The 25706-nt window shown below is 41.8% G+C and overlaps 1 protein-coding gene across 1 annotated transcript in view; it reads right to left on the reverse strand.

Annotated features, from left to right (window-relative positions):
- The window catches only part of pth1r (parathyroid hormone 1 receptor), a 92968-nt gene that overhangs the window by 12067 nt on the left and 55195 nt on the right, over positions 1-25706 (reverse strand). Inside the window, exons 3-8 of the mRNA XM_073049124.1 lie at positions 14160-14267; positions 12818-12942; positions 11252-11346; positions 7463-7652; positions 6145-6298; positions 5091-5151 (exon numbers count right to left, since the gene is read on the reverse strand). Of these exons, the coding sequence (XP_072905225.1) occupies positions 5091-5151; positions 6145-6298; positions 7463-7652; positions 11252-11346; positions 12818-12942; positions 14160-14267 (733 nt within the window). The remainder of the gene's footprint in view (positions 1-5090; positions 5152-6144; positions 6299-7462; positions 7653-11251; positions 11347-12817; positions 12943-14159; positions 14268-25706) is intronic.

Here is a 25706-nt window from a genome sequence, read left to right on the forward strand (position 1 = left end):
TAACTGGCTGCATCACTATCTGGTATGGGAGGTGGGGGCTCTACTGCACAGGATTGAGGTAAGCTGCAGAGATTTGTAAACTGAGTCAGCTCCATCATAGGCACTAGCCTCCATAACTTCCAGAACACTGTCAAGAAGTGATGCCTCAAAAGCCCGCTTCCCATTGTTACCATCAGGGAGGAGGTACAGAAGCCTGAAATCACACACTCAATAATTCAGTAACAGCTTCTACCCCTATGCCATCCGATTTCTGAATGAACATTGAACCCATGAACACTACTCACTAATTTTTTATTTCTATTTTTTGCACTAATTTAGTTTAGCTATTTAATACACTAATTTAATACTGTAATTCAGTTCTTTTTCTCTATTACATTGTACTGATGCCTGAAAGTTAACACAGTTCACGATACATGTCAGTGATATTAAACCTGATGCTGATTCTGAAGAAGATCAGTCAGGATCACTTTGGGTGCTGGGATAGATTTGAGAGCCCTAGTTTCAAGATTCAAGATTGTTTAATGTCATCTCCAGTACACCAGCGTAAAGGAGGGCAAAATAATTGCTACTGACTTTGACAGAAAATGGTAAACTAGTGGTGGTGGGGCAAGTGGAGGGGTGGGTTAGTGGCTGGAGGTGTTGATCTGCCTTGGGGAAAGTAACTGTTTATTGAGTCTGACATGGATGCTGTGTAGTCTCCTCCCTGGTGAGAGTGGGCCAAAGAGTCCATGAACAGGCTGGATGGGATTCTTCATGAGGTTACTGGTCCTTTTCTGGCACCTTTCTGTCCTGATGGTGCCAGTGATGTGTTGGGCTGTTTTCGAGTTTTCCTGTCTGCCGCAGCGTAGCTTCCGTACCCTGCAGTGATGCAGGTTAGGATGCTCTCTACTGCACATCTGTAGAGAGCTGTACAGTAGCTCCGCTCTCTTCAGCCTCCTCAAAAAGTGCAGGCATTTTCCAAGCTTTTTCTGGGACCAAGAGAGATTGTGCAAGATGTGCACTCCTAGGAGTTTGAAAATGCTCGGAGTTTCCACTGCTGTGTGTGTAGGCCTCTGTTAGTCTCAACAGACCATGGATTTGTGCCTTGGAAAGTTTCCAGGGCACAAGCCTGGACAAGGTTTTTTTTTTAATGGAAGACCGGCAGTTGCCCAAGCTGCAAGTCTCCCCTCTCCACGCCACCAATGTTGTCCAAGGGAAGGGCATTAGGCCTTCGATATAAAGAGAGATGCAGGTGGTGCAAGTTCTCCTGAAGTCAATAACCACCTCTTTGATCAAGAAAGCACAGCAATTTCTCTACTTCCTGAGGAGATTGCAGTGAGGCCGGCTCCCCATCGCTCCCATTCCAACCGATTTTTACAGGAACACCATCGAGAGTACCCTGATGCAGCTGCTTCACCATCTGGTATGGGAATTACAAGACATCTGACCGCAAGTCCCTTCAAAGTACCGCGAGGGCTGCTGAGAGTCATTGTGGTCTCTCGTCCAACCATCAGAAACGCTGCATACACAGGGCCCTTAGCATTGGCAATGATCCCTCCCATCCATCCAACAATCTCTTTGACCCCCTACCATCAGAGAGGAGGTACCATAGCATTAAAACAAGGACTGTTAGGATGGGGACAGCTTCTTCCCTCAGCCTGTGAGAAAAATAAACTCCTTGCTACCACCAAGGTCTCATCACGTATGAAGCGTCAGTAGCGTTATACAGCATACTTTTTAACTTGTGGTGTAAATGCGCCTTATTATAGTTAATCTACCTTATGTGTTGTGTACGTGAGTTATATGTACCGAGTTGTGTACCTTGGTCCGGAGGAATGTTGTTTTGTTTGGGGGTATAGATGTGTACGGTTGAATGACTATAAACTGAACTTGAACTTTGTCTTGCTGACATTAAGGAAGAAGTTATTTGCCTGGTGCCAGGTCTCGAGCTCTTCCACCTCCTCTCTGTAGAGCATCTCATCGTTATTGGTGATGAGCCCCAGCACTGTTGTGTCATCAGCGAAGTTGGCAATGCCATTACTCAAGTGCTTGGCCACACAGTCATGCGTAAGCGATGGGTTTAGCAAGCAGCTCTAGAGGGCAACCGTGTTGAGGAGGGAGGAGCAGTTGTGCACCCTGACTATCTGAGCTCCGTTGGTTAGGAAGTCCAACACCCAGGTGCACAGTGGTATATTTACACTGAGGAGTAGGAGCTTGTTCACCAAGGTCTGTGGGACAACAGTGCTGAATGCCGAACTGAAATCCAGAAACAACATTCTGACATCAGTGTCCTTGCTTTCTAGGTGTGTCAAGGCCAGGTGCCAAATGCTATGGTACCTGTTGTAGAGCAACTCTGTCAGTAAGCATATTGGCAAGTGCCCAGTGTGACAGGAATGTAGTTTTTGATGTGTGCCATTACCAGCCAATTAAAGCACTTCATGATGATTGGCATCAGTGCCACCAGGCAATAGTTACTTAGTTCTGAAAGTGTAGAGCTCTTTGGTATGGGGATAGTGGTGGCTGATTTGAAGCACGCAGGATAAGCATCCTGGATGAGTGAGGTTTTGAAGATGTCCATGCGCTGGTGTGAATACTTCCTGAGTATTCGGCCTGTATCTCACAGCCAAACTGGGGATGACTTTCTAAAGTCATTCATGCACGCCTCGAAGCATGCATAAAAGTTCTTTAGAACTTCAGGGATGAAGGCACTGCTAGTACAGTCAATACTGGATAGTTTTGAGCTCCTCACAATTCACAATATCATCCTGATTAGCTCTGAATTTATTACACAAAACCCCCTTATCAAATTAGTAACATAGATTGTAAATAGCTGGGCTGCAAGATCCAATATATTCCTAACTGTATGAAGAGCTCTAGACCCCTTGAAAATTTAGAAGATGACAACCAGTGCACCCATCATCTCCAGAGCCAGATCTTGCAAATCATCAGGTTCATGTCACAAGATTATGCAATTTTATTGACTATCACTCCCATTAGTTTTTCAATTACTATTTTTTTTTAATGATGTTACTTCTATCCAGCTCTTCACTCACTCTATATCCATTGTTTTTCTGGCAGGTCTTCTGTATCTTCTTTCATGAATTTAATGTCTTTATTGGTTCCTTGCTCAATATAATTTCTTTAGTCCCAGTCTCATTTTAAGAGACTCATTTTAACCTTTTCTAACCATTTCATTTTCACAGCAAACACGAGGAAATCTGCAGATGCTGGAAATTCAAACAACACACACAAACTGCTGGAGGAACACAGCAGGCCAGGCAGCATCTATAAGGAGAAGCACTGTCGACGTTTCGGGCCGAGACCCTTTGTCAGGACTAACTGAAAGGAAAGATAGTAAGAGATTTGAAAGTAGTCGGGGGAGGTGGAAATGCGAAATGATAGGAGAAGATTGGAGGGGGTGGGATGAAGCTAAGAGCTGGAAAGGTGATTTGCGAAAGTGATACAGAGCTGGAGAAGGGAAAGGATCATGGGACGGGAGGCCTTGGGAGAAAGAAAGAGGTGGGGGGAAGCACCAGAGGGAGATGGAGAACAGGCAAACAACTAAATATGTCAGGGATGGGGTAAGAAGGGGAGGAGGGGCATTAACGGAAGTTAGAGAAGTCAATGTTCATGCCATCAGGTTGGAGGCTACCCAGCCGGTATATAAGGTGTTGTTCCTCCAGCCTGAGTTTGGATTCATTTTGACAGTAGAGGAGGCCATGGATAGACATATCAGAATGGGAATGGGACGTGGAATTAAAATGTGTGGCCACTGGGAGATCCTGCTTTTTCTGGCGGACCGAGCATAGGTGTTCAGCGAAATGGTCTCCCAGTCTGCGTCGGGTCTCACCAATATATAAAAGGCCACACCGGGAGCACCGGACGCAGTATACCACACCAGCCGACTCACAGGTGAAGTGTCGCCTCACCTGGAAGGACTGTCTGGGGCCCTGAATGGTGGTGAGGGAAGAAGTGTAAGGGCAGGTGTAGCACTTGTTCCGTTTACAAAGATAAGTGCCAGGAGGGAGATTGGTGGGAAGGGATGGGGGGGGGGGGGGGGAACGAGTGGACAAGGGAGTCGCGTAGGGAGCGATCCCTGCGGAAAGCAGAAAGTGGGGGGGAGGGAAAGATTAGCTTGGTAGTGGGATCCCGTTGGAGGTGGCAGAAGTTACGGAGAATTATACGTTGGACCTGGAGGCTGGTGGGGTGGTAGGTGAGGACAAGGGGAACCCTATCCCGAGTGGGGTGGTGGGCGGATGGGGTGAGGGCAGATGTGCGGGAAATGGGAGAGATGCGTTTGAGAGCAGAGTTGATAGTGGAAGAAGGGAAGCCCCTTTGTTTAAAAAAGGAAGACATCTCCTTTGTCCTGGAATGAAAAGCCTCATCTTCAGAGCAGATGCAGCAGAGACGGAGGAATTGTAAGAAAGGGATAACATTTTTGCAAGAGACAGGGTGGGAAGAGGAATAGTCCAGGTATTTTCACATATCTGCAGAAGCTTTTACAATTGTGTTTATCCTTCTTGCTTTCTTATATTTCTTACTGATCCTTTCCTGAAATCTGGAAGATTTGCAATCTTAAATCGATCTGCATTTTTTGGCAACATTAAAAATCCTAATCCTTTAATCTCATGAATTTCAAATTCAAGACCAAACCATTTATAAGTGCATTACAAGGCCAGTTTTTCATAAAAAGTATCGTGATAATCAAGGGTATTCCCCTTCAAAAGGCTGATGATGGTAGATCAATTGAAGGGTGAGATCGACAGATTTTTGTCGAACACTAAAAAAGCTTGGAATTGATGGGCCTGCTCCTGCATCATAGTTATCTTGTCATAGTTATCTTTGTCAAACAATAAAAGCAATTAAATGGAAGTGATATTCAGATCAACCATTATTCAGTTGATTAAGGAAATGGGTTTAAAGGTTTAGACAGCCTACTCCTAAATTCAAGATGTGCTGCCGAATTGGGAAAAATAATTAAAAGTAGTCTTACTGAGCAAGTTGGAGGACCACGTGAGTTACCTTAGGTCATTTCTGCTTGTGCTCTATTTCACATATACAAATTTGCCACAGAAAATCACTACCCAAGCTGGTAACGCCTCCATACGTACTGTGTATCTGCCAGAGTTGCCCTCACACTTGTCCATGCTGCGACAAACACACCGGGGACCCCTACGGTTTAAAAACAACCCAAAAAATTAATAAAACAGAAACTCTGTGCAAGGCATTATCTTCTGTTTCCATATTGCTTTTCTGTTTCATCTGTTACTCATTAATTATATCACTCTAACAAAAGTGCTGAGGCCCGGGTCCTGTTGCAGAGCCTCAGGCTTCATTCCAGCACAGAACTTGGTAATCCAATGCAGTGGTTCAGGGAAATAAAGAGATCAGTGTCAATGGTATACGTGACTAAGCTGCTGGGAGTCAGCTTGGAATTGATGGGCCTGCTCCTGCATCATAGTTATCTTACTAACTCCCTCGTGTGTATGGCATGCCCTCCCACACACGTAGCACTTTAGTAATGACAATTTGACAGGTTAATAACTCCACTGTCAATGCAGAGGGTGCAGTTTCTATCTATTCTGTATCTCACATTCATATTTATCGGGGATCCTAAACCAGTGACACAGTTTTTCCATCACTCATCTAGTACCTTGGATGTGATAAAAAATATTTCCTGTCTTTTTTTTTCAGGTAAGTGGTTACCTAAGTGTGGTAAACCATGTATATAGGTTGTAACTGGGTTATCTGTCTGGACATGCCTGGACACGCCCCTCTGCTGACTGCTCCTGTGGCTCCTCCCACAGACCCCTGGATAAAGGCGATTGTGTCACTGCTCCTCCCACAGTCCAGCATGGACATGGATCCATTTTACTGTTAATAAAAGCCTTTCAGTATTTACTCTACTTCCAGTCTTTTGGAGTAATTGATAGTGCATCACTAAGGGATGGATTTCTTTCTTATTGTTCAGGCATCCACACCAAAATATGGAGAAAACCACATGTTGAGAATGTCTGTCTATTAAGAAAAGCTTAAAAATGCACGGACACTGTCTAATTGTAAACAGGTGAAACCATTCAGACAACAAATTAATAGCTGGAGGAGTGGGGAGGAAGGGAGACAGCACACAGTGCAGAATGAAGTTTGCTTAAAATGATACCTTACCCCAGCCAATTAAGGTGAAGCCCCAGAGATACTTCTTATCAGAGAAAAATGTCATGAAGATGAGGCTATGGAGATAAAGGCCTTCGACCAGAATCCAGTAGTAATTAGTAGCCAGAAAGTAAAGGAAAATGATGACAACCACCTTGCATCCAATCTGGAGGAGAGTACGGAGAAATCTATCAGCAGGGAACAGCTAGCTATTGCTCTAAAATGCTGATTGAAATTACAGTGATGTGTTGGGATGAAAAATTAGGGATAAACACCTACATGCACGATTCTCTTCAGCTCTCACGCACTTCCCACTTCTAATAATTTAGGAGCACCAAATATATAAACTTAAATATATACTAATTCTCAATCCCAATCTTTATCCTCACATTCCACATTTTCTATTGCTGTTTCATGAAGAAATTCATCAATAATGAGCAATAATTACTAAACGTGATTGGGCAAGTGATGCAGTGGAGTTCTAACTCTTTCTCAGACATGGAAATGACCGCTCAGTGCAATCTTTGGTAATGTAAGTTGGAGAGTCAATGTACAGTGGACTGGTTGTAAAACACTTCATGGCTGCTCAGATTGGTAAAGATGTTGGGTTGTTTCAAAATAAACCCTGCAAGGTGAAAATCTCCTCCACCTGTTCAATGCAAACTGGAATACATTTGGACGTTTGTGTCCTGTGTATATGACCAGTCCGCAAAATTCTCTCTAGTTCCAATTGAAAATCTCACCTCAGGAATTTGCTACTTGCCATTCGGTATTAAAATATGCTAGCATTTATTGGTTATCCCTGGTTACCACAGCAACTGCTTCATACTGGGACCTTTCCCTCTAGAAGGTGTGATGAAAACCTTCAATACAATGAAATGACTGGTAAAGTAATTGCAGAGGATAACCAAGGATCATAGAAGGGAGATGGAAGATTTCCTTCCCCAAAAGGTGCTAAGCTGTCTGACACCTTAGTGGTCATCATTACTGGCATTAACCCTTTCCATGTTTTTGTTTTATTGAATTTGAATTCTTTGACAATAATCATAGATTTTAAATTGATGTTGGTGACTTATTAAATAGACAAGCCTTCCTCCAATACCCATCAATGATTGAACCTTGTCAAAATATTTAATATTTTTAAAGAAGATTATTAACTTTTTAACATGATTTTGTGTCTAGCACTGGGAGACAGCTGTGAGCGTTATGGCTTCTGTAAGGAAGGAATGAGAACTGCTAGTGAAAAACAGCGATGGGAGTGAATAAATAATCAGTAATATCTAACTGTGTGTAATTTAAGAAATTGCTCGCAGAAAAAGGCAGCACTTACATATTCAGACTTGTCCTGAGATGGAGGAGATTCAGTTATAGATTTCAGGCTCACCCAGTCAACCCCTTCCATATCTAAGAAAGCTGTCTTTGAGTACAGCACTGCATCCTTCACAAAGGTACTGATTGCTCGGAGCATGAAAGACACAAAGAGATGGATGTGGATGTAGTTCCTGGTACAGTGAAGGCGTCTGTGAGGGAATAGAAACACATAATGGTCAGTGTGAAATCTATACACTCTATAGACTCCAAAAAAAAATCCCTTTCACACTCACTGCAAAATCAAGTAAAAGTGTTTCATCTTATTTTAAAAACACCTCCTTAACATTACTTTCCGTTTTCCTTCTATGCAAAGGGTTTTTTTTGGTATGGATGTCGGTTCACAGAATTAGGATGTCACAAAACTCCTCAAGATGAACTGACTCAATTTAATTCCCGAGGCAAAAATGTAGCAAACTGAATGCACGCCTCCGGATCCGAAGTCAGGGAGTTAACTGAAGGATATCAATCACGTTGATAACTGCCAATTCAGAATTGTTTGGTTGTGGGATGAAGCGCATTTGCTTGCATTTTCAATGCAAAACAAAAGAGATGAATTCAGCATACTGTTATAACTTTCTTAGAAAATGTTGTTGTCTTACTCTTATACAAGGTTGAAAATGGGTACTCAAAGTTCAAGTATTAGTATATCTATAATCATAAAAGATTAGGTAAGAATATGTGAAACAGAACCATCAGTAGATCATTTGCTTCCTCAAGCCTACTTCTCTATTCAATATGACTATAGTGGCCTATTACCTCTGTGCCACTTTTCTGAAATAACTCCACATCCTTTCGTTCCCTAATATCTAAAAATCTATTAATTTCTATATTGATTGCATTCAATAAATCAGCTTTCACAACCCTCTTGGTCCATGACTACTGAAGATTCACCTCAACCTCGATGAAGAAATTATGACTGGGCAACCTTTATTTAGTGACTGTGAGTTCTGGCTCTAGACATTACAGCTACACTGATTATCAGTTCTGTAACTCTGCTGTCAATATCTTTAAAATAGTTCATTTATTTCAATAGGTTTACCTCCCATGCTTCCAAATTCAAGAGAGCACAGATGTGGTCTAATTAATTGCCATTTCAGCAACAAACTGTCATCCCAGAAAACAATCCTGTGTACTTTCACCACCCTTCTCCATTACAAATTTATTACACTTCAGTAGAGAGACCTTCTGGATATAGTCTTACCAGGAGCAAGGTATCTTTACCCTTCTATACCAATCCTCTTGTGATAAAACTCAACCTAACACTTGCCTTCCTAATTGCTTGTTGAACCTACAAAGTGATTCCTGTGCAAAGTCCCTCTGAACACTAACACCTTTTGCTATTTAAAAGAAACACCACCATTTCACTACCTTTTCTACTATTATAGATGACCTCACATTTTTCACAATATATTCTACTTGCCATATCCACTTCACTTATCTAAAACTATGGTTAACAGGTTTCAATAGAGGCAACCAAAGTGAGAGGAACAAACAAAAAGTTTTTAAGTTCACAGAAGATGGAATAAAAAATAAAGGTATAAGACAACTTTTTGGGGCTCATGTAAACAAATCATGGATGGACAAAAATAAATCTGAAGCACAAATGGATCTCATTATATCTGAGCAACCTTGGTAAAGCATATTAATGCTGCGCCTATACAATGCACGTGTGTGCAGACAGTGAAGGTGCTTGTACCATGTTAGATGAGGCATCAATCAGTACTAGCTAACTTCAACAAATGAGGCCTCTTCACAAAAATTGAACCACAATGTCATGAGCCAGATAATGGGAAGCTCAGCTAACACAGACTCAGGCCCAAATTCCTGTTCGTAAGTTTGTGAGCATGAACTTTGTGTGTGACCTACACCAATTCAAATAGGTACGTTAATGAGGTATCTGGCTTCCAGTGCACAGTTCCAGCAAGGTTCAATTCAGGATTAAGGTTGAAATGTGTTGGTGTACAGACGAATCTGGATTTCTCTGTACACAAATCACTGAAAGCTAAACTGCAGGTAGTGTAAGGATTTAGATCAAACACTATATAGGTCTTTATGGTAAGAGAATTTAAGTGCAAAAGTAAATATGGCCTGGTGAGGCACAGCCTACAATATTGTGCACAGTCTGGTCTCTTTTCGTTTTGGACAGATACATTTGTCACAGAGGAAGTGCAACACAGATTCCTTGAATGTCAATTATTCTGTGAAGAGAGGCAAAACACTCAGCCACATTCCTTTAGGTTTCAAATAAATGAATGGCGATCTCTTGGAAACATTAAATTCTTAAGGGAGTTAGCGGGCAGCCAGCATCTATGGAGGGAAATGAGCAGTCAACCTTTCAGGCTGAGATCCTTCATCCTGATGAAGGGTCTCAACCTGAAATGCCAACTGCACATTACCTCCATTGATGCTGCCTGACCTGCTGAGTTCCTCCAGAATTTTGTGCATGTTGATCAAGATTTGTAGCATCTGCAGAATTGCTTGTGTCTTCTTAAGGGGTTTAATAGGATAGATTGAGGGATGATGTTTCCCCTAACCACATAGCCTAGAAATAGTTATCACTGGCCCTAAACCCTGCATTAGCCATGAAATAAGAAATAACTTTTCCCACAACAAATGGAATGAATATTTTTGATCTAAGAGATGCCGTTGCAACATATATTCAGAGTTCAATAAATCTTTCAACATTGTAAGAATTAAAGAATATGTCTTTGATGCAATTGGCAATGAGTTAACAAACTCAACAATGATCTTATTAAATAGTAAAGTAGTCATGAGAGGTTGTGTGGTCATCCTCACACAAGAAATTCTACAGATGCTGGAAATCATGAGCAACATACACGAAATGCTGGAAGAACTCAGCAAATCAGGCAGCATTCTGTGGGGAGGAATAAACAGTTGATGTTTCGGGCTGAGACCCTTCATCGAGAATAGAAAGGGAAAGGGAAGAAGCCAGAATACGATGGTGGGGGAGAGGAAGGAGTACAAGCTGGAAGGTGATAGGTGAAAACAGGTAAGGGAAAAGGTAGGAAGCTGGCAGAGGGGGAAATGAAGTAAGAATTGAGGAAGTGATAGGTGGAAGAGGTAAAGGACTGAAGAAGGAATCTAATAGGAGAGGACAGTAGACCATGGAAGGAGGGGCATCAGATGGAGGAGATGGGCAAGCAAGGAGAAGAGAAAGGGTAAACAGGAAACCAGAATGGGAAATGGATAAAGAGAGAAGAGAGAGATGGAAGAAATTAACAGATATTAGAGAAATTGATGCTCATGCTATCAGGTTAGCGGCTACCCAGTCGGAATAGGAGGTTGCTCCTCCAAACTGAGTGTGGCTTCATCATGGCAGTACAGGAGGCCATGGACTGACATGTCAGAATAGGAATAGGAAGTTGGTTGCCATCAGGAAATCCTGTTTTTTGTGGCAGATGAAGCAAAGGCACTGACAAAGTGGTCCCCCGATCTATATCAGGCCTCACCTAGTCATCTTCTGTTTCTATTTCTTATAGTGTTAATTCTTAATTAATTTATTGCCCTGCTGATAGTTCCTTTGGTTTGTCTCTTCAACTGACTATAATTTAGAATTTTTTCTCAGTGGGTGTAACAACAGAACACTGATAACAGGACACAGAATATTGCTAAGTTATGCCCACATAAAGCCAGTTCCATTTACCCTATCACCAGTTTGACCTTCAATGAGAAAGAAATCCTTCTGCTAATTACAGGATTTGTGAAATAACCAGACAACATTCTTTACCTGAAGTAGCCCAGTATAATAACAGCCACAGTCAACGAGCCAAATGAGACAGAGTAGCCCACTGTGTATATGAGGTACAGACGATAAAAGATATCCTGAAATAAAGTAATGATGTGTCACTGACTGGTTAACATTAGCCACAAGACATAAACATACAGGACTCCTATCAGCAGAACAACTGATGCATAGGAACTGAATGACTGACAATTCATGCTGTGCAGGGTATGTTTTTGGCAGCTAGTACTGAAGAACTGTCTTGATATTTAGAGCTCTATCAAGGGATAGGTGTACATTTGTACTAATCACAATTGATGTAACATGAAGCTATTTTATGTTCATAAAATGATTAACACTCAAGTTTTGCAGCAACAAAATACTCCATTTCAGTGTTCTATTAATGCCATAGTCAATCTTTTTCTCCTTACTTCAGCCTATTCTAGGCATCCAGATATACTGGTCTATATATGGACTCCAGGTTTGCAATGCCAAACTTCACAGTGTATACTGTACTCTGTTTGCAGAATGTAATGAGATGTCACAAATTCTGGTTCACACTGGCCTCAAGACACTGGCAGAGAGCTTCGTTCAGCACCATAACACTGCTCAGTAATGGAACAACTGACAGCTCATGCTACGAGTGGAATGTGTGTGGAGGGCAGGGGAGGAGCAGGGAGCAGGGAATAGTGATGGGCCGTCTTCAAAGTTATAATTCTGATATGACCTTGGGACATATATAAAATCACACTAATCACTAACGACACAACACAAACTTTGACGAAGTTTGTCTTTCATAAAGTACTTGAAAATTTATTCCACCAAATGAATATCCACTTTCCCATCCACCATGACAGTCTGGTGCTCCTGGATGTTAATCTTTTTTTTCTCCTCCCCATTCCCACAGCTACACATCTGTTCACTGCCAATGTAAGTGAGAGGTACATCTCCCTGCATTTTCACTTGGGCAAGTCTATAAACTAACAGCATAAACACTGAATTTACCAATTTCATAGAACATAGAACAATACGGATGTTGTGGCCAACCATGTTGGGCCGACCTTTAAATCTACTCCACAATCAATCTGTCCCTTCCCTCCTACATAGCCCATAATCTTCCATATTTTCTTTCATCCATGTCCCTATTCTGCCAGTTCTTCCTACACAGACCCCAGACCCCACACTTTGTTTCCCCTTTCACTTCACCCAATCCCTTCATCGAAGCTATTAATGTAGATCGTTTGTTACAGAAGTAATCCTTGTACCATAACAATGGATTTGGAAATAATGTGGGAATGTATAGTTAAGGTAGAAGGTTGGCCACAGTCTTAATGATGAAGCAAGCTTAAAAACTCAGATGACCTATTCCTGCTCCAGTGCTGCTGTTTGGTGTTCTAGTTATTCAGAGCACAAGATTCCTCAGGTTCCTGGCTGACACTAAAAGATTCTGAGGTTGTTCACCTCACTGAAATTGTGAATGTTACTGGTAGAAGATCAGAGCCTTCCAATATTCTGATAAGCTATGTGCTCAGAATTATATCAGAATAAGAATGATTTATCAGTGTACGTCACCTCTTCTGCGCTCTGGTTCACAATTGGAAGGTGCCTTGAACACTCTGTGTAATTCGCCCATGTTCGGTTGTTGTTTATTGCAAGCTCCCAGCTCCCATTGATATTGCACTGCCGGTAAGCATGGCCTGGCAAATTTCACAAAGTAAGTAAGTAACAAAGGTATCTTTGTCTCTTCATCCACCTCCATAATCAACTCCTGAGGCAAGGTGGGGCAAAATTTAATTTGGGTGGCACCAGCAATCTCACAGCCAAAAAGAAGTAAGTGAACTACAAGTGTGATTCCTTAATTCTGCGGGAGATGAATTTGATCTTAAGCCCAATAGTAAAATCATTCACATTATAATCACAAATGTGAGCCAGTTGGATAAAAAAAAGCAACATTTGAAATTTATTAAAGGAAAATCAGGCTTTTAGTAACTGTTTGGGAAAGTAGACACAAAGAACTGTGAGGTTTAGACTTCTCAGAGTCAAATTACTAATTTACAAACTCAGTATGTATCCTGAGCCTGCTGGGAAAGCTATAATTGTTATAGACTCTGGCAGAGTCCCAAACTAAATTTCCAGCTTGGATGTGGGGCTCAAGCCTGGTGGCCGTAACAACAGGTGAGAGATAGCTCATCCTGTTTTCCCACACTCATATCAAACGTTAAATCAGCCAAAGTATTGCTTTCCTTCCACTGAGCTACACGGAATGTTATCTATGCACTTTCTATCACTGGTTTCATTCATCTTCCATTAAATTTCTTTGATTAGTAATAAAAATGCAAAGTAAGATTGTGAGACTCTTATGGCTTTACATAGACAGGAGAAAAAATCCCAGAGCCACACAGGAGAAATCCTGAAACTAAACTAATTAGTAGGAATGAGATTAAAATTCAGAATGAACTTAAAACCCTCCTAGCACAATGGGCATGAGGACCAAGGGTATGAGGAGCTAATTATTTACCATCTATGAAGAAAACACCAAGGCTTACTCTCTCAAACGAGAGAAAATCTGCAAACGCTGGAAAGCCAAGTAACACAACCAAATGCTGGTGGAACTCAGCAGGTCAGGCAGCATCTATGGAAAAGAGTACAGTTGGCCCTAAACGTCGACTACTCACTTTTCCATAGATGCTGCCTGGCCTGCTGAGTTTCTCCAGCATTTGGTGGGCGTTGCAAGGCTTACTCCCTGGAAGTTTCGCAAGCAAATTTACGTCACCCTTGGTCCATTTCTTTCAAGAATACAGTTTATTATTCAAACTCACAATGAAAGCAATCTTTCTGCCTTCATGGCCTCTCTGATACATTCTAAGAAATGTAAATTCAAATACAGCAGTCTGGAGGAATTTGTAGCTCCTACCTTGGTGGTTGAAATCGTATATGTAATCTGGACACTGCACTGGAACCAATTTGCCTGGTGGTCCTTCGGGCCAGCAGAGGATGCCATCCCATTGGGGAGCACAAAATCCTACCGTGGAGCAAAGTACAAAAACATAATAAAGCAATGAAGGAAATGCTCAGGGGCAGGTGGGATTAAAGTTGTGTGAATCAGTATGGCCTGCAGTACATAGGACACCCTAAATAAAGACAAGAGAAGCAGGTCAGCTTTGGATATTAAACAAATCAAATATGCCAAGAAAAATAAAACTGAAGGAAATGTCAATGCCACATGAAAGAGGGTTGGACCCCCCCCCCAAAAGCACTTTATGTACCAGCTGTAGCAGCAAAACTGATCCAAGTGATTGCTCCAGAGTCGAATTCCCTATTTTCATCCTCCATCAGCAATTAGCAAACATACAATTGAGCATTATCTCAGCAGTCGGCAAAGGTATGACCTATGCGGTCTCAGGCTACAAACTGCCATGAAATAAGCATGGATACATAACTTACTCTCTTCAGTTCCGCCACATCACCCAACTAATGTAACTAGTTACCACAATACACATAATAAACACACAACACAGAATACACAAGTAGTCTTTGGGGTAGTGCATCTGTGTCTTTATTGAAGCTTTGCTGCACGCTTGAGTGCTCGGCAGAGGGTGCTGATGCTTTTTTGCAGGTGGGGGGCAGGTCATTGCTTTGCTGCTGCTTGTGCATGGGACGGGGGGTTGAGGGGGCTTTAGGGTTCTGACTTTTTAACCGTCATTCATGCTTTGGGGCATTCATTCATTTTCCTTGGCTTTTGTCAATGTTTGCAAAGAAAAATTTCAGGATGTATATGTGGTAAACTATGTGTGTATACCTGTCTGGACATGCCCCCCTGCTGACTGCTCCTGTGGCTCCTCCCACAGACCCCTGTATAAAGGCGATTGGAGGCACTGCTCCTCCCTCAGTCTCCAAGATGTTGTGGTCACTTTTGCTGCTAATAAAAGCCTATCGAACGTTCGCCTCCTGTCTCCGAGAGTTATTGCTGGTGCATCAGTATATTGTATACATTTCTCTGACATCAAAAGCACCTTCTGAAACATGTTTCCTACTCCAGCCTTACACATTAACAAACTAAAAGCAAAATACTGCAGATGCTTGAAAGCTGAAGGCATAGCTGTACGTTCTGCAAACTGCTGCAGGTCAGGATGCATCAGCGCTGACTGAAAGCGAGTCAGCTTTTCAGGCCAATGACCTCAGGCAAATTGAGAGTACATTGCAAGACTCAAAGAACGTATAACATCAATGTCCTTCCACGTCAGCAAACTCACATCGCCTACGACATCTAGGCCAGCTATTAAAATATCTTGCAACTAGCCACTGTCACCCAAGATTGAGCCTTGCTACAAATATGAAGAAATTAATCACAGATGTACTTTTTTTTTTGCAAACTGATGAAGAACCACCAACACAACTGTCATAAAAATAAGGGAACACATTACAAACACGTAGAAAGCCCAATATGATGGAAATGCAACTATAATCTAGACATTACCATTGTCTCAGAGTATTAAAATATTTCATAAAATGCTCCACTTTCCACCTGACATGGATAATCATAAAACATATTGGTATCAAAGCTCAAGTAATTCAGCCAAAATGAATCCTACTAGGAAACAGGGACAGAACTGGAAAGAACTGTTTCAGGGAATGAGTTCAGAGAACGGTGACTGATTCGTGGCGAGGCTTGAGTTAGATATTACCCAGTTGTTGAGTTCCTCATTGCCACTGCCAAGAAGAGCACACTCTTTATCAATTCTCTTGTATATGTAAATATTGATGTATTATACATTAGCAGACACTGGACTTGGAGCAGTCGCAGAAAGCAAACTAAAGAAGAAACCCATGCGTTCTGAGGTTGGGTGGGACTACAACCACAGGTCACGGGTTAAGGGTGAAAGGTGAAAAGTTTAAGGGGAATATGAGGTAAAATGTCTTCACTCAGGGGTTGTGAGAATTTAAGAGTTTCAGATGTATCTTCGTGATCACTTGCAGTTCTATGTCTAGAAGACATTAAGAGTCAGAACCCACTCGTATATTATAACTTAGTGAAGGTGACATTATAAGTGGCACTAAACACACTGCTTAGTGGCGTCAATGGAACCACAACTTCAGAGGCAGAATATATACATTTGCACTTCTGCATTTCTCCTTCCTAAGTTGCCTGTCAGGATTGAGGATGACTTACTTGCACTCCAGTTTTGTGGTGTTCAGAGAGACCAACACAAGAACTGTAGGCTCTTCCACAGAAGTGGCAGTAGGTCTCTGCTGTGATGGGTGGGTGTTCATGAGGTGGCCTGCCCCATTCAGTGCAAACTCAGGGAGTCTGTGTGGTCCTAATGTATAGCCCTAAGATTCTCAGTACCATCCCAAATGCCGTCTCCACTTTGACAAGTCCAGTACCAAAATACTCCAGGAGTCAGTGGGAATGTTGCACTATTTTAAAGACTTGAGCACATTCTTCGAATTTTTTTTCCTGGTCTACCTGGCATTCTCTTCTGTGACTAAGCTAGGAACAGAATGTCTTTTCAACAGTCCTGTGGTGGGCATGTAAATCATCTGGCCTACCCAAAAGAATGGACTGAGAGTAACTTGGGTCTCGATGCTGCTGAAGTTGACATGGAGAAGACATTGACATTGGTTTTCTTACCCTTCCAGTAGATTTTGAGGAGTAAATATTATATATACATATCAGATTTCATACTACCAACATGGAACAAGTTTTTGGACAACTGGTTTACTTTCTTTCATGCTCATTAAAAGAATAAAATTAAAATCGCCATCCTGGATTAGATTTATTGTAAATTAGATATAAAGTTAAATTCACATTCACTGTCCTGATGGGCAGTATCCTCTCAGCTCTATACTGATGACACTCTCTCAGTACTATGCTGATGACACTGACTATATTTTGTGGTCAAGTCATGAGGTGAACCTGGTCATGAATTCTTAACTTAAAAGGGAAAGCGATTCCACCTGACCCAGGAAGATATTTTGAGCATGGATCAGGGTAGAAATATAAATCTGTAGACCAAAAAGCTTGATTTGATTTATTTTCGGTGTACTGCCCAACCCTACTTAAAACTGAGCGGTTTGCTCGTCTATTTCAGAAAATACTTTTGAGAGTGTGGATGGAACAAAAATAGATAGCTTCCCAGGAACTAGTTTTTTTCAATTTTAGATTTATTAACTGATTTTAATCACCTCAGTTGGGATTTGAACTCCTGTTGCTTGTGCCTTCAAGCAAGACAAGAGTAAATGCATCTACCAATGTCAAGGAGGGGACTATATAGATTTCAGACCTGTTAACAATTCACATCATTATATTTCTAAAATACTGCTGTTAAAATTTGTTATGTATCAGCATGGCCAAGTTTATCTCTGGGATGACATGACGCGTGTGCATTTTCATGTTCTGATCCAGCTGGAGGCTTATTGGACCTGGATGCAAGTGAACTGCAGACTAAGATCCCTCACTCACTTGGCCGAGGAATAATGGCTCAAGTCTGTAGACGACAGCTGAACGTCACTCCTGGCAAGTCAGTGCCTTGTGTTTATTCTACCAGATGTTTGAGGGACACTGGTATGACAATCAGGCCTTCATTAGGAATACAGGAGTCTGAGGTAAACAACAACAAACATCTTTCACCTTAATGCTGATTGACAACTGGAACATTGTGAAAGGAACTGAGCAAAGCAATTTATCTCAGTTAAGGGCATTGCTGGATCAAGATTCCCTTCATATTCAATTTTACTATGTTCATTACAGATACCCATCATCCCCTCAATTTGGTTCCTGCCTTCTCACTTCTTTACATTGGCCATCATCTTTTTACACTCTCAGTCCTGATGCAGGGTCTCAATTTAAGACATCAACCATCCCTTTGCCTCCACAATTGATGCTTGACCTACTAAGTTTGTTCGGCAGTGCAATTCTTGCCCCAGATTCCAGTATCTGCAGCCCCTCAAACCTCCAGCTCAGATTAATTATCTAGCTCTTTGTTTGTAAATGTTGCAATATTTTCTGCCTTTTCCAGTAGAACACACTATCTGCATCAATGTTACACTAGATATCTCTTCCCTTATATTAGAGCAAAGCTCAAAGTTCAAAATGCACATGCTTGAGTTAGTAAGTTATGGGCATGCTGTGTTGGTGTGGGAGCATCGCGATATTTGCAGCCGCCCCAGTACATCCTTGGTCCGTGTAGGTTGTTGATGCAAATGCACGTTTCACTGTATGTTCCGATGTTCGTATGACAATAAGGTTAACCTTTAACCTTTAAAGTCTTCTGCTCTGTAATCTGTAACCTTTGCCACAGGTGATACAGGTTGTTTGGGAGGCTCTGCTTTTTGCATTTACCCCAGTGAAGAAATTCATGGTGATCAACGTCTTCCTGGATACATCTCCAGTTTGATCAAGGATTCCCATGAGTCAGTGGGGTCGTCATGATTTTGAAAGGAAATACTGAGAACATTCCAAATCAAAAATCCCAATCACAATCAGACTTATTATCAATTACACATGTCATGAAATCTGTTGTGTTGAGGCAGCAAGTCATAAAATATTAGAAGTAAGTTGCAATAAAAAACAAACAAACAGTGCAAGAGGAAGAGTGCGGTACTGTCCAGAAATCTGGTGGAAGAGAGGAAGAAGCTGTTCCTAAAGTGTTGAGTGTGGGCTTTCGGGACCCTCTACCTCCTCCTGATGGTAGTAATGAGAAGGTCTTTCATGATGTGTGCCACCTGATTGAGGCACTGCCTTTTGTAGATGTCCACGATGGAGGGTAGGGTTGTGCCATGATGGAATTGACTGAGTCTACAAACCTCTGCAGCCTCTTTTGGTGTTTCCACAGCAGGCAGTGATGCAGCCAGTCAGAATGTTCCTCATGATATTTCTCAGAAATTTCGTAAAATGCTGCAGTTCGGAGTGGAGGGTCTGATGCTGGATGCACAGACGGTACGACCAGCCACTGGGGCTGTCTGGGTGCAAGTGCAACATTGATGGTGGGGACGTTGGCTGGGAGAAGGAACTGAACTTAATTTCTTAATTCTGTCAGAATTTTGCAGAGACAGTATAGTACTACGTCTCCAGTTCTTTGAGGTGCCTACTCCTGGGACACCACATCTGTCAAGCATGCGGGGAGTCAGGGATTATTACTTGAGCTTAACGCTGGGTTTGTATCGGTTCTTACTAAAAGCTGTGCTGGAGTTCTGGAGGCAGGAGTGAAAAAGAAAATCAGTTTACCCCCCACCTCCAGCCAGAGAAACATCCTCTCTGTATCCAGTTTGATAATCCCTATTGGAATTCTGTACTTTCCTTCTTTTCTAAAGTCTGGTAAATACTGGCCAGGTTGACACAGTCTTTCCTTGTATGGTAAGTTCACCATCCCAGGATTAAAAAAAACATGTTAATTTTCATTTCTGGGAGAAATGACAGCAATCACAAAATTGGCAGGGATCCTTCTAGTATATATTTCCTGTGTGATAATGTATACCTAAGGAACTCAATCATCGTGCAGTGCATGTTTCAATCTCTCAAGACACAAACTTAGCTCCTGTCCTGGTAAACCGGCATTGCTAAAGATAGAAAATAACATCATTTAAGGGGTCTCTCTGCTGATATTGAAGTCTGTTAACATTCACTGAAGCCCACTCATACACACGTTACTCATTCTATGCTCAAGCTATTACATGATATTTGGGAAATACCTCTCCTCAGGGCAACATTCTAGCAGTGGTACAGTAAATGCCAAGCAACTTCTGTGCTACAAATATGCCAAGAATCACCTCCAGTAAGAAAGAGTCTAACCACCTACACCTGACATTCAGTGATACTATCCTTAACAAATACCTCACTACCTTGAGGGAGGAATCATTGACCAAGAGCTCATTTGGATCAGTCAGGTACAGAGCGCCAGAAGCTCGGCATCCTGCAGCAAATGACTCAACGTCCGCCATCCCAAAAACTCTTCATCATCTACCAGGCACAAATCAGCGGAATAACAGAATACTCTCTACTGAATCTCCAATAATACTCAAGAAGCTTGACGCCATCCTGGATAAAGCATCCCACCTGACAGGCGTCCACCCATCATCTAAAATATTCACTCACCTCCCCACCAGTGTACAAGAGAAACCGTGTGCAACAACTACAAAGTTACTGTGGCTTCTTGGACAACAGCTCTCAAGCCAGTGTCTTTCCAGTAAGGACAAAGACAGCAAGGCATGATCACAACCACCTTCAGACATCTTTCCAAGTCACATACAATCCTAGCTTAGTCGTATATCGCTATTCCTTCCTGTTCTAAATCCAGGATCTTAAGTCGCTATCCAACAGCATTTTAGGATTACCTTTAAAGTTCACTCACCACCACCTTATGATTAACTCAGAATTGGCAATAAATACCAACCATGTCAGCAACGCCCACATCCCTAAAAATGATTCAATTACAAAGACTGAAACAAGTATTACGAGTACTCAGTTGTTACAAGTAAAGGGCTCAGTGTGGCAGAGGGTTTGTGGGTCTAAAAGACAGAAGCATGGAAATGAACATCCCTGTCAATGCTGCTTCCCTCTTCCCCAAAGCACTGCATGTGCTGTTGATGACTGGCACCCATCCGAAAGGTGCCTTTAGTTGGCTGGCAATCTGTGGTGAACTACATATACCTGTCTGGACACGCCCCCGCTGACTGCTCCTGTGGCTCCTCCCACGGACCCCGGTATAAAGGCGATTGAGGCCTGAGCCCCGGCCTCAGTCACCAGGATGTAGTGTGGTGGTCAATTGCTGCTTGTTCTTTCTTCCAGCCAATAAAAGCCTTTATCTCGCCTCACGTCTCGGAGAGTTATTGATGGTGCATCACAATCTCTTCTCAGTGCTGAGTAACAAAGAGGCAGAAGCTGCACTCCTGTGGGGAGCCTCTTAAACTCATCTTTTGAATGAGAACCCACCCAAATGTTTAATCTTTCTTCAGAGACACTGTTTGGCTTTCATGCAACAACTTAGAACTTCTGTGTTACCAGATATAACGTTATATAATATTTCCAGTATTACTGGGTATAGCACATCTATACACTATTGGATTTAAGATTCCTATACATAATATACACAATACTTCATGTAATATTGTATAAAATACACTGCATATGTCCCTCATGTTAGTGGGTATTTTATATATTATTATGCAGTTTTCACAAAAAGTTATGTGATTGAAAACTGAAGCATTCCAGAATAAAATGTAATAATGATATTTCCAGGTTACTTTGCATCAAAGTGGAATTTTGTCCAGGCATTTCCCAGGTTTAATTCTCTCTGAGAAAATGGGAGCATATTGTTCTGGGATTGGGAGCAATGGTTGCTCCCAGTTAGGTAGCACGGTAAGCCAAGACGCTTACGTAGTCGCTCGTTCATGAGCAAGACAGCCACGGCTGCTCCATGCAATGGCCATATAACATGCTTTATTGAGCACTGCAATGGAATATAACAGGATTGAGAAATGACTGGACTGAAGTGCAGGAGTTTGACAGATCTCTATGCAGCGTTAATACAGCATGTAGCAACACAACAGAGAGGAATGAAGTCAGATCAACAACAAATAATTATGATAAATATATGACAAGACCTTGCACCAGCCTCTTCTCTTCCAGCAGCATCAGTCCATTTACAAATATTCAATCTCCACATTCCTTTAACTTGAAAAATAATCTTAAATTACCAAGATTTTGGTAAACAAGAAAGTTATTTTTGGCTGCCCTTCCTCCCTGGCCCAAGTTTCTACGAGCCCACACTGTCGGTTGGGTCCTGCTTGCATGCGTGTTTGGATTTCGCAAAGCTGCGCTGTGTTAAAATAGTGACACACTGTCATCCAGAGAAAAAGAAAAAAAACGATATTGTGGTATTTGGGAATGAAATATTCTTAGAGGCTAATTTTAGGTTTTGGAGAGAGCAATCAGTGGTAGCCTAGTGTACAGAGCATGCTTCTGTGTGGCAGAGAAACTTGAAACAAGGTTAGGTATGTTTGCAGTAAAACTCAGTATACAACCCCTAACCAGACTGCTAAAAACAGCCATCCCACAATCCCCTTGGGCAACTGCCCAGTCATTCCAGTTATCAGAGAAATGTACTTTTTCTATCTTGCATGTAGCAGGTCTAAGAGATTTATTGCACAGAACCTTCTGAACATTGTGTACTCTTCCAGTTGTGGGATAGTATTTCTAGGGATTAGAATGGTTTACTGTGTCTCTCACTAACCCTAGATCCCACGTTCACTGCATGAATGATTGACTGATCGGCTCGAGCACACTAATCTAATGTGAATATTCCCTCATGCGCAGGAGCCATCGCTAAAGTTTGGATATGCAACCTAACAGAGACGCCGTCCGTTGGTCGAGGTCGACTATGGATGTTGTGTCCTAAGCTGCCACCTGTGTGATAGGCAGGCCAGTACATAAACCAGGGCAGTATGATTCGGAGAGCAGGCTATTGCCTATGCAACAGGCTTCCCCTCTTCATGCAATTGATAAATCGAAAGGAACGGTAGAGCCTGATAATACAGATTGGCAGGAGGTGCCAGTCAGCGTTGAACTCAACATCGGACTGCCTTAGGGGCTCCAGCTCCAGATTTTCCCTCAGGGTTTACTCCCAAAGCCTTCCCCATGAGTGGGTATAGCCATAAGCTGCAACTTAGAAACACTCCCTTAGCTGTCTTTGATGATGTTGGAATTAGGTAACTGGTTTAATCTAGATCATGCATTCCAAAAGACAGCGAGGTAGAACTACTTGGAAAAATCCTTATTTTTCTATATTAGTGAATATTAACCTTTTCACTTAACTTTGGTTAATAAAGAATCCAAAACCAGGTTAAAATTAGAAGTTTGTTCCAGATATATACTAATAATCTACATTGATGACTTCCTATTTCTGGTCAAGGTTAAAATGCAGAAATTCTGGGCCCTCTTTTTAATTGTAAAGTTAGCAACACAAACACGGCTGTTATGATCAGTAAAAGATACGATCAGACCGCATATCCCACCGCGGTTTGTGAGAGTACAAGTCCTCAAGTGGCTGCAACGTGTTCCTATACAACTTCAGAAAGCATTTCATTGGCTCTCAGGATCATCGGAGCTCCCTGAGGTTACGAAGATGTGACAGAAAAGCTAGCCTTTTCCTTTCCAACTATATAAAAGTTGCATGTAATTATATATCAAAGGACTGCGTTCAGCACGAAATCTTTTTGTATTCTGTAAGTGCTTTACTCTTAACCAATTCTACAGATAATTTATCTTTATTAGAAAAAGATGTTTTAAAACATCACCTCTAGACTCACAATATCACTGCTGTGACTGTCAGAGGTGGCGGAGGTAGTGCAGTTCTGCCAAATGAGCCTTTTTGTCAGCATTTGATGCCATGACTCAGGGTGTCAGTCAGAAGGGCGAGGGCATCCTGCCAAACGCAGAGCCGCGGTTTCCTCAGCTGCCCATACCCTCCTGCCCACCCTCCAGCACGAGCTCTGAGATGGCTTGCTAAGCTGGCAAAAGGGAAAGATCACTCAGTGCCTCTTATAAAAATAAATAATAATAAACTGTGGAATATTTCACAGCTAGCCTTTACATATCACCGAGAGGTTGAGCTCTTTCAGCAAGCAAACAACTTGGAGCCAATTTCATTATTTAATGACTTGAGTTCAATAGGCTGCCCTTGTCTCCCTCAGCTCAGCTGCTCTCTCCAAGTGTCTCTACTGAAGCCAAATGTGACTGCTCGTAAACCAAGCTGATTCCTCGGAGTTCTTGCCCCCTCCACTCCCAACTCTGTCCGACTGCACAGGCGTTGATCTTCAGCTCACTTTTCTTCAACTTTTGACTTTAGAATAGACGCTGTTTTCCAGAAGCAGGCAAAAACCCAGCCTAATAATCCCTAGTCAGTCACAACTGGCAAAGCACTGTCTATTGTTCTATAAATAACTGAAGGGTGTCCTTGCTTGGCTGTGGGTTATCATATCTAGGAACACATGTTTACACTGTCAGCTATCACTCACAGAGCTATCACCATGCGTGTCAGTATTTGTGTGTTTCATAGTTTCACAAGTCCAAGCCCAAATTTATGTTGTGTCGCACAAGTTGACAGAATATGCATGATTTATAAGTTTCCTGTAACTTTGCACATACAGAATACCTTTCAAAAGCAGTTCGCAGATCTTGTTATTAAGCACAATTTCTCTAAATTCTGTCACCGTGCACACACTCTATATAGATCCTGTCACCTTTGATTCATATTTTCCAACTCTACTCACCGGGACACACTTCTCACACTTCTTGTCTTTGTGTAGGCAGCGCTCACGATTCCTGTCACTGAGCACTCAAATTGCTCACAAGTCTTTTACCACCCTCCACTGTGCATAGATTTCACAATTCCTACCATCACAGATGCATGTACACCTCACACTTCCACCTACTATTGGGTGTTCCAGTTACCACTCATTTCACACTTCCTACAAACTTCACCAATTTTATCATCATGCACACACACTTCACTGTTCCTGTCACTGTACATATTTGTCTCACTTTCCTGTTCCACAGCTCTTGTCACTCTGCATATTTTTCAAACAGGGTTAGTTTGAGTCCTCAGTTTCACTATTTCATATTATATTATGTCTAGATTGTCACTTTCACCATTTAAAATCCAGCAGCATAGCTTTACATTTCTATTTAAATTTGTCCACATCCATCTGATGAGCAGTACTGGCTTTAAACTTGCTGCATCTCCTGCTATTTCTGTTCGTCCTGTTTATTATAAGAGGCATTTTATCCCCCGTTATAATCATTGAAATGCAAAAGACCGCAGTTGTCGAAAATCAGAAATGAAATTCTGGGAATAGCAGTTTGGGCAGCACCTGTTTCTCCACCTCTCTCCAATTTCAACCATTTTGTCTTTACACTCAAAACCCAATACGTTTGAGGAACCACATCTCACCTTCAAACTAGTTGTGATAAAAGGCATCAAGCTGTAAATTTATCATCAATTACTTTGTTCTCCACACATGCCATCTTAATTGCATTCCCACATTCAAAAAGATAACATACATCAAAGTTCCCCAGCATCCAGACCATGCCATCTTTTCACAGCTACGACTGCGCAGGAGGTAAAGAAGCCTCAAGTCCAACACCACTGGCTTCAAGAATAGCTAATTATCTCCAACCATTCGATTTTTGAACTAGCTGGCAAAACTCTAATCCCTACATTACAAAATAAATATTTTATGCTCTAAAATTGGAAAATAAATGATTTAATTACTTCAATTTTTGCAATTTATAGTAATTTACATATTTTGCACTATTCTGCAAAAAACAAATTTCAGTCTTTCTTGTCATCTGAGCAATTTGATTTGTAGGGGGTGGGGTTTGATATTCTCACAGTTTGCTGATTTGCTTTTCTGCATGGGGGCGGAGGTGGTTGATACTATTGCTGCCACTGCGTGATTTGTA

Source organism: Hemitrygon akajei, chromosome 1 (genome assembly GCF_048418815.1).
Source record: "Hemitrygon akajei chromosome 1, sHemAka1.3, whole genome shotgun sequence".
NCBI lineage: Eukaryota > Metazoa > Chordata > Chondrichthyes > Myliobatiformes > Dasyatidae > Hemitrygon > Hemitrygon akajei.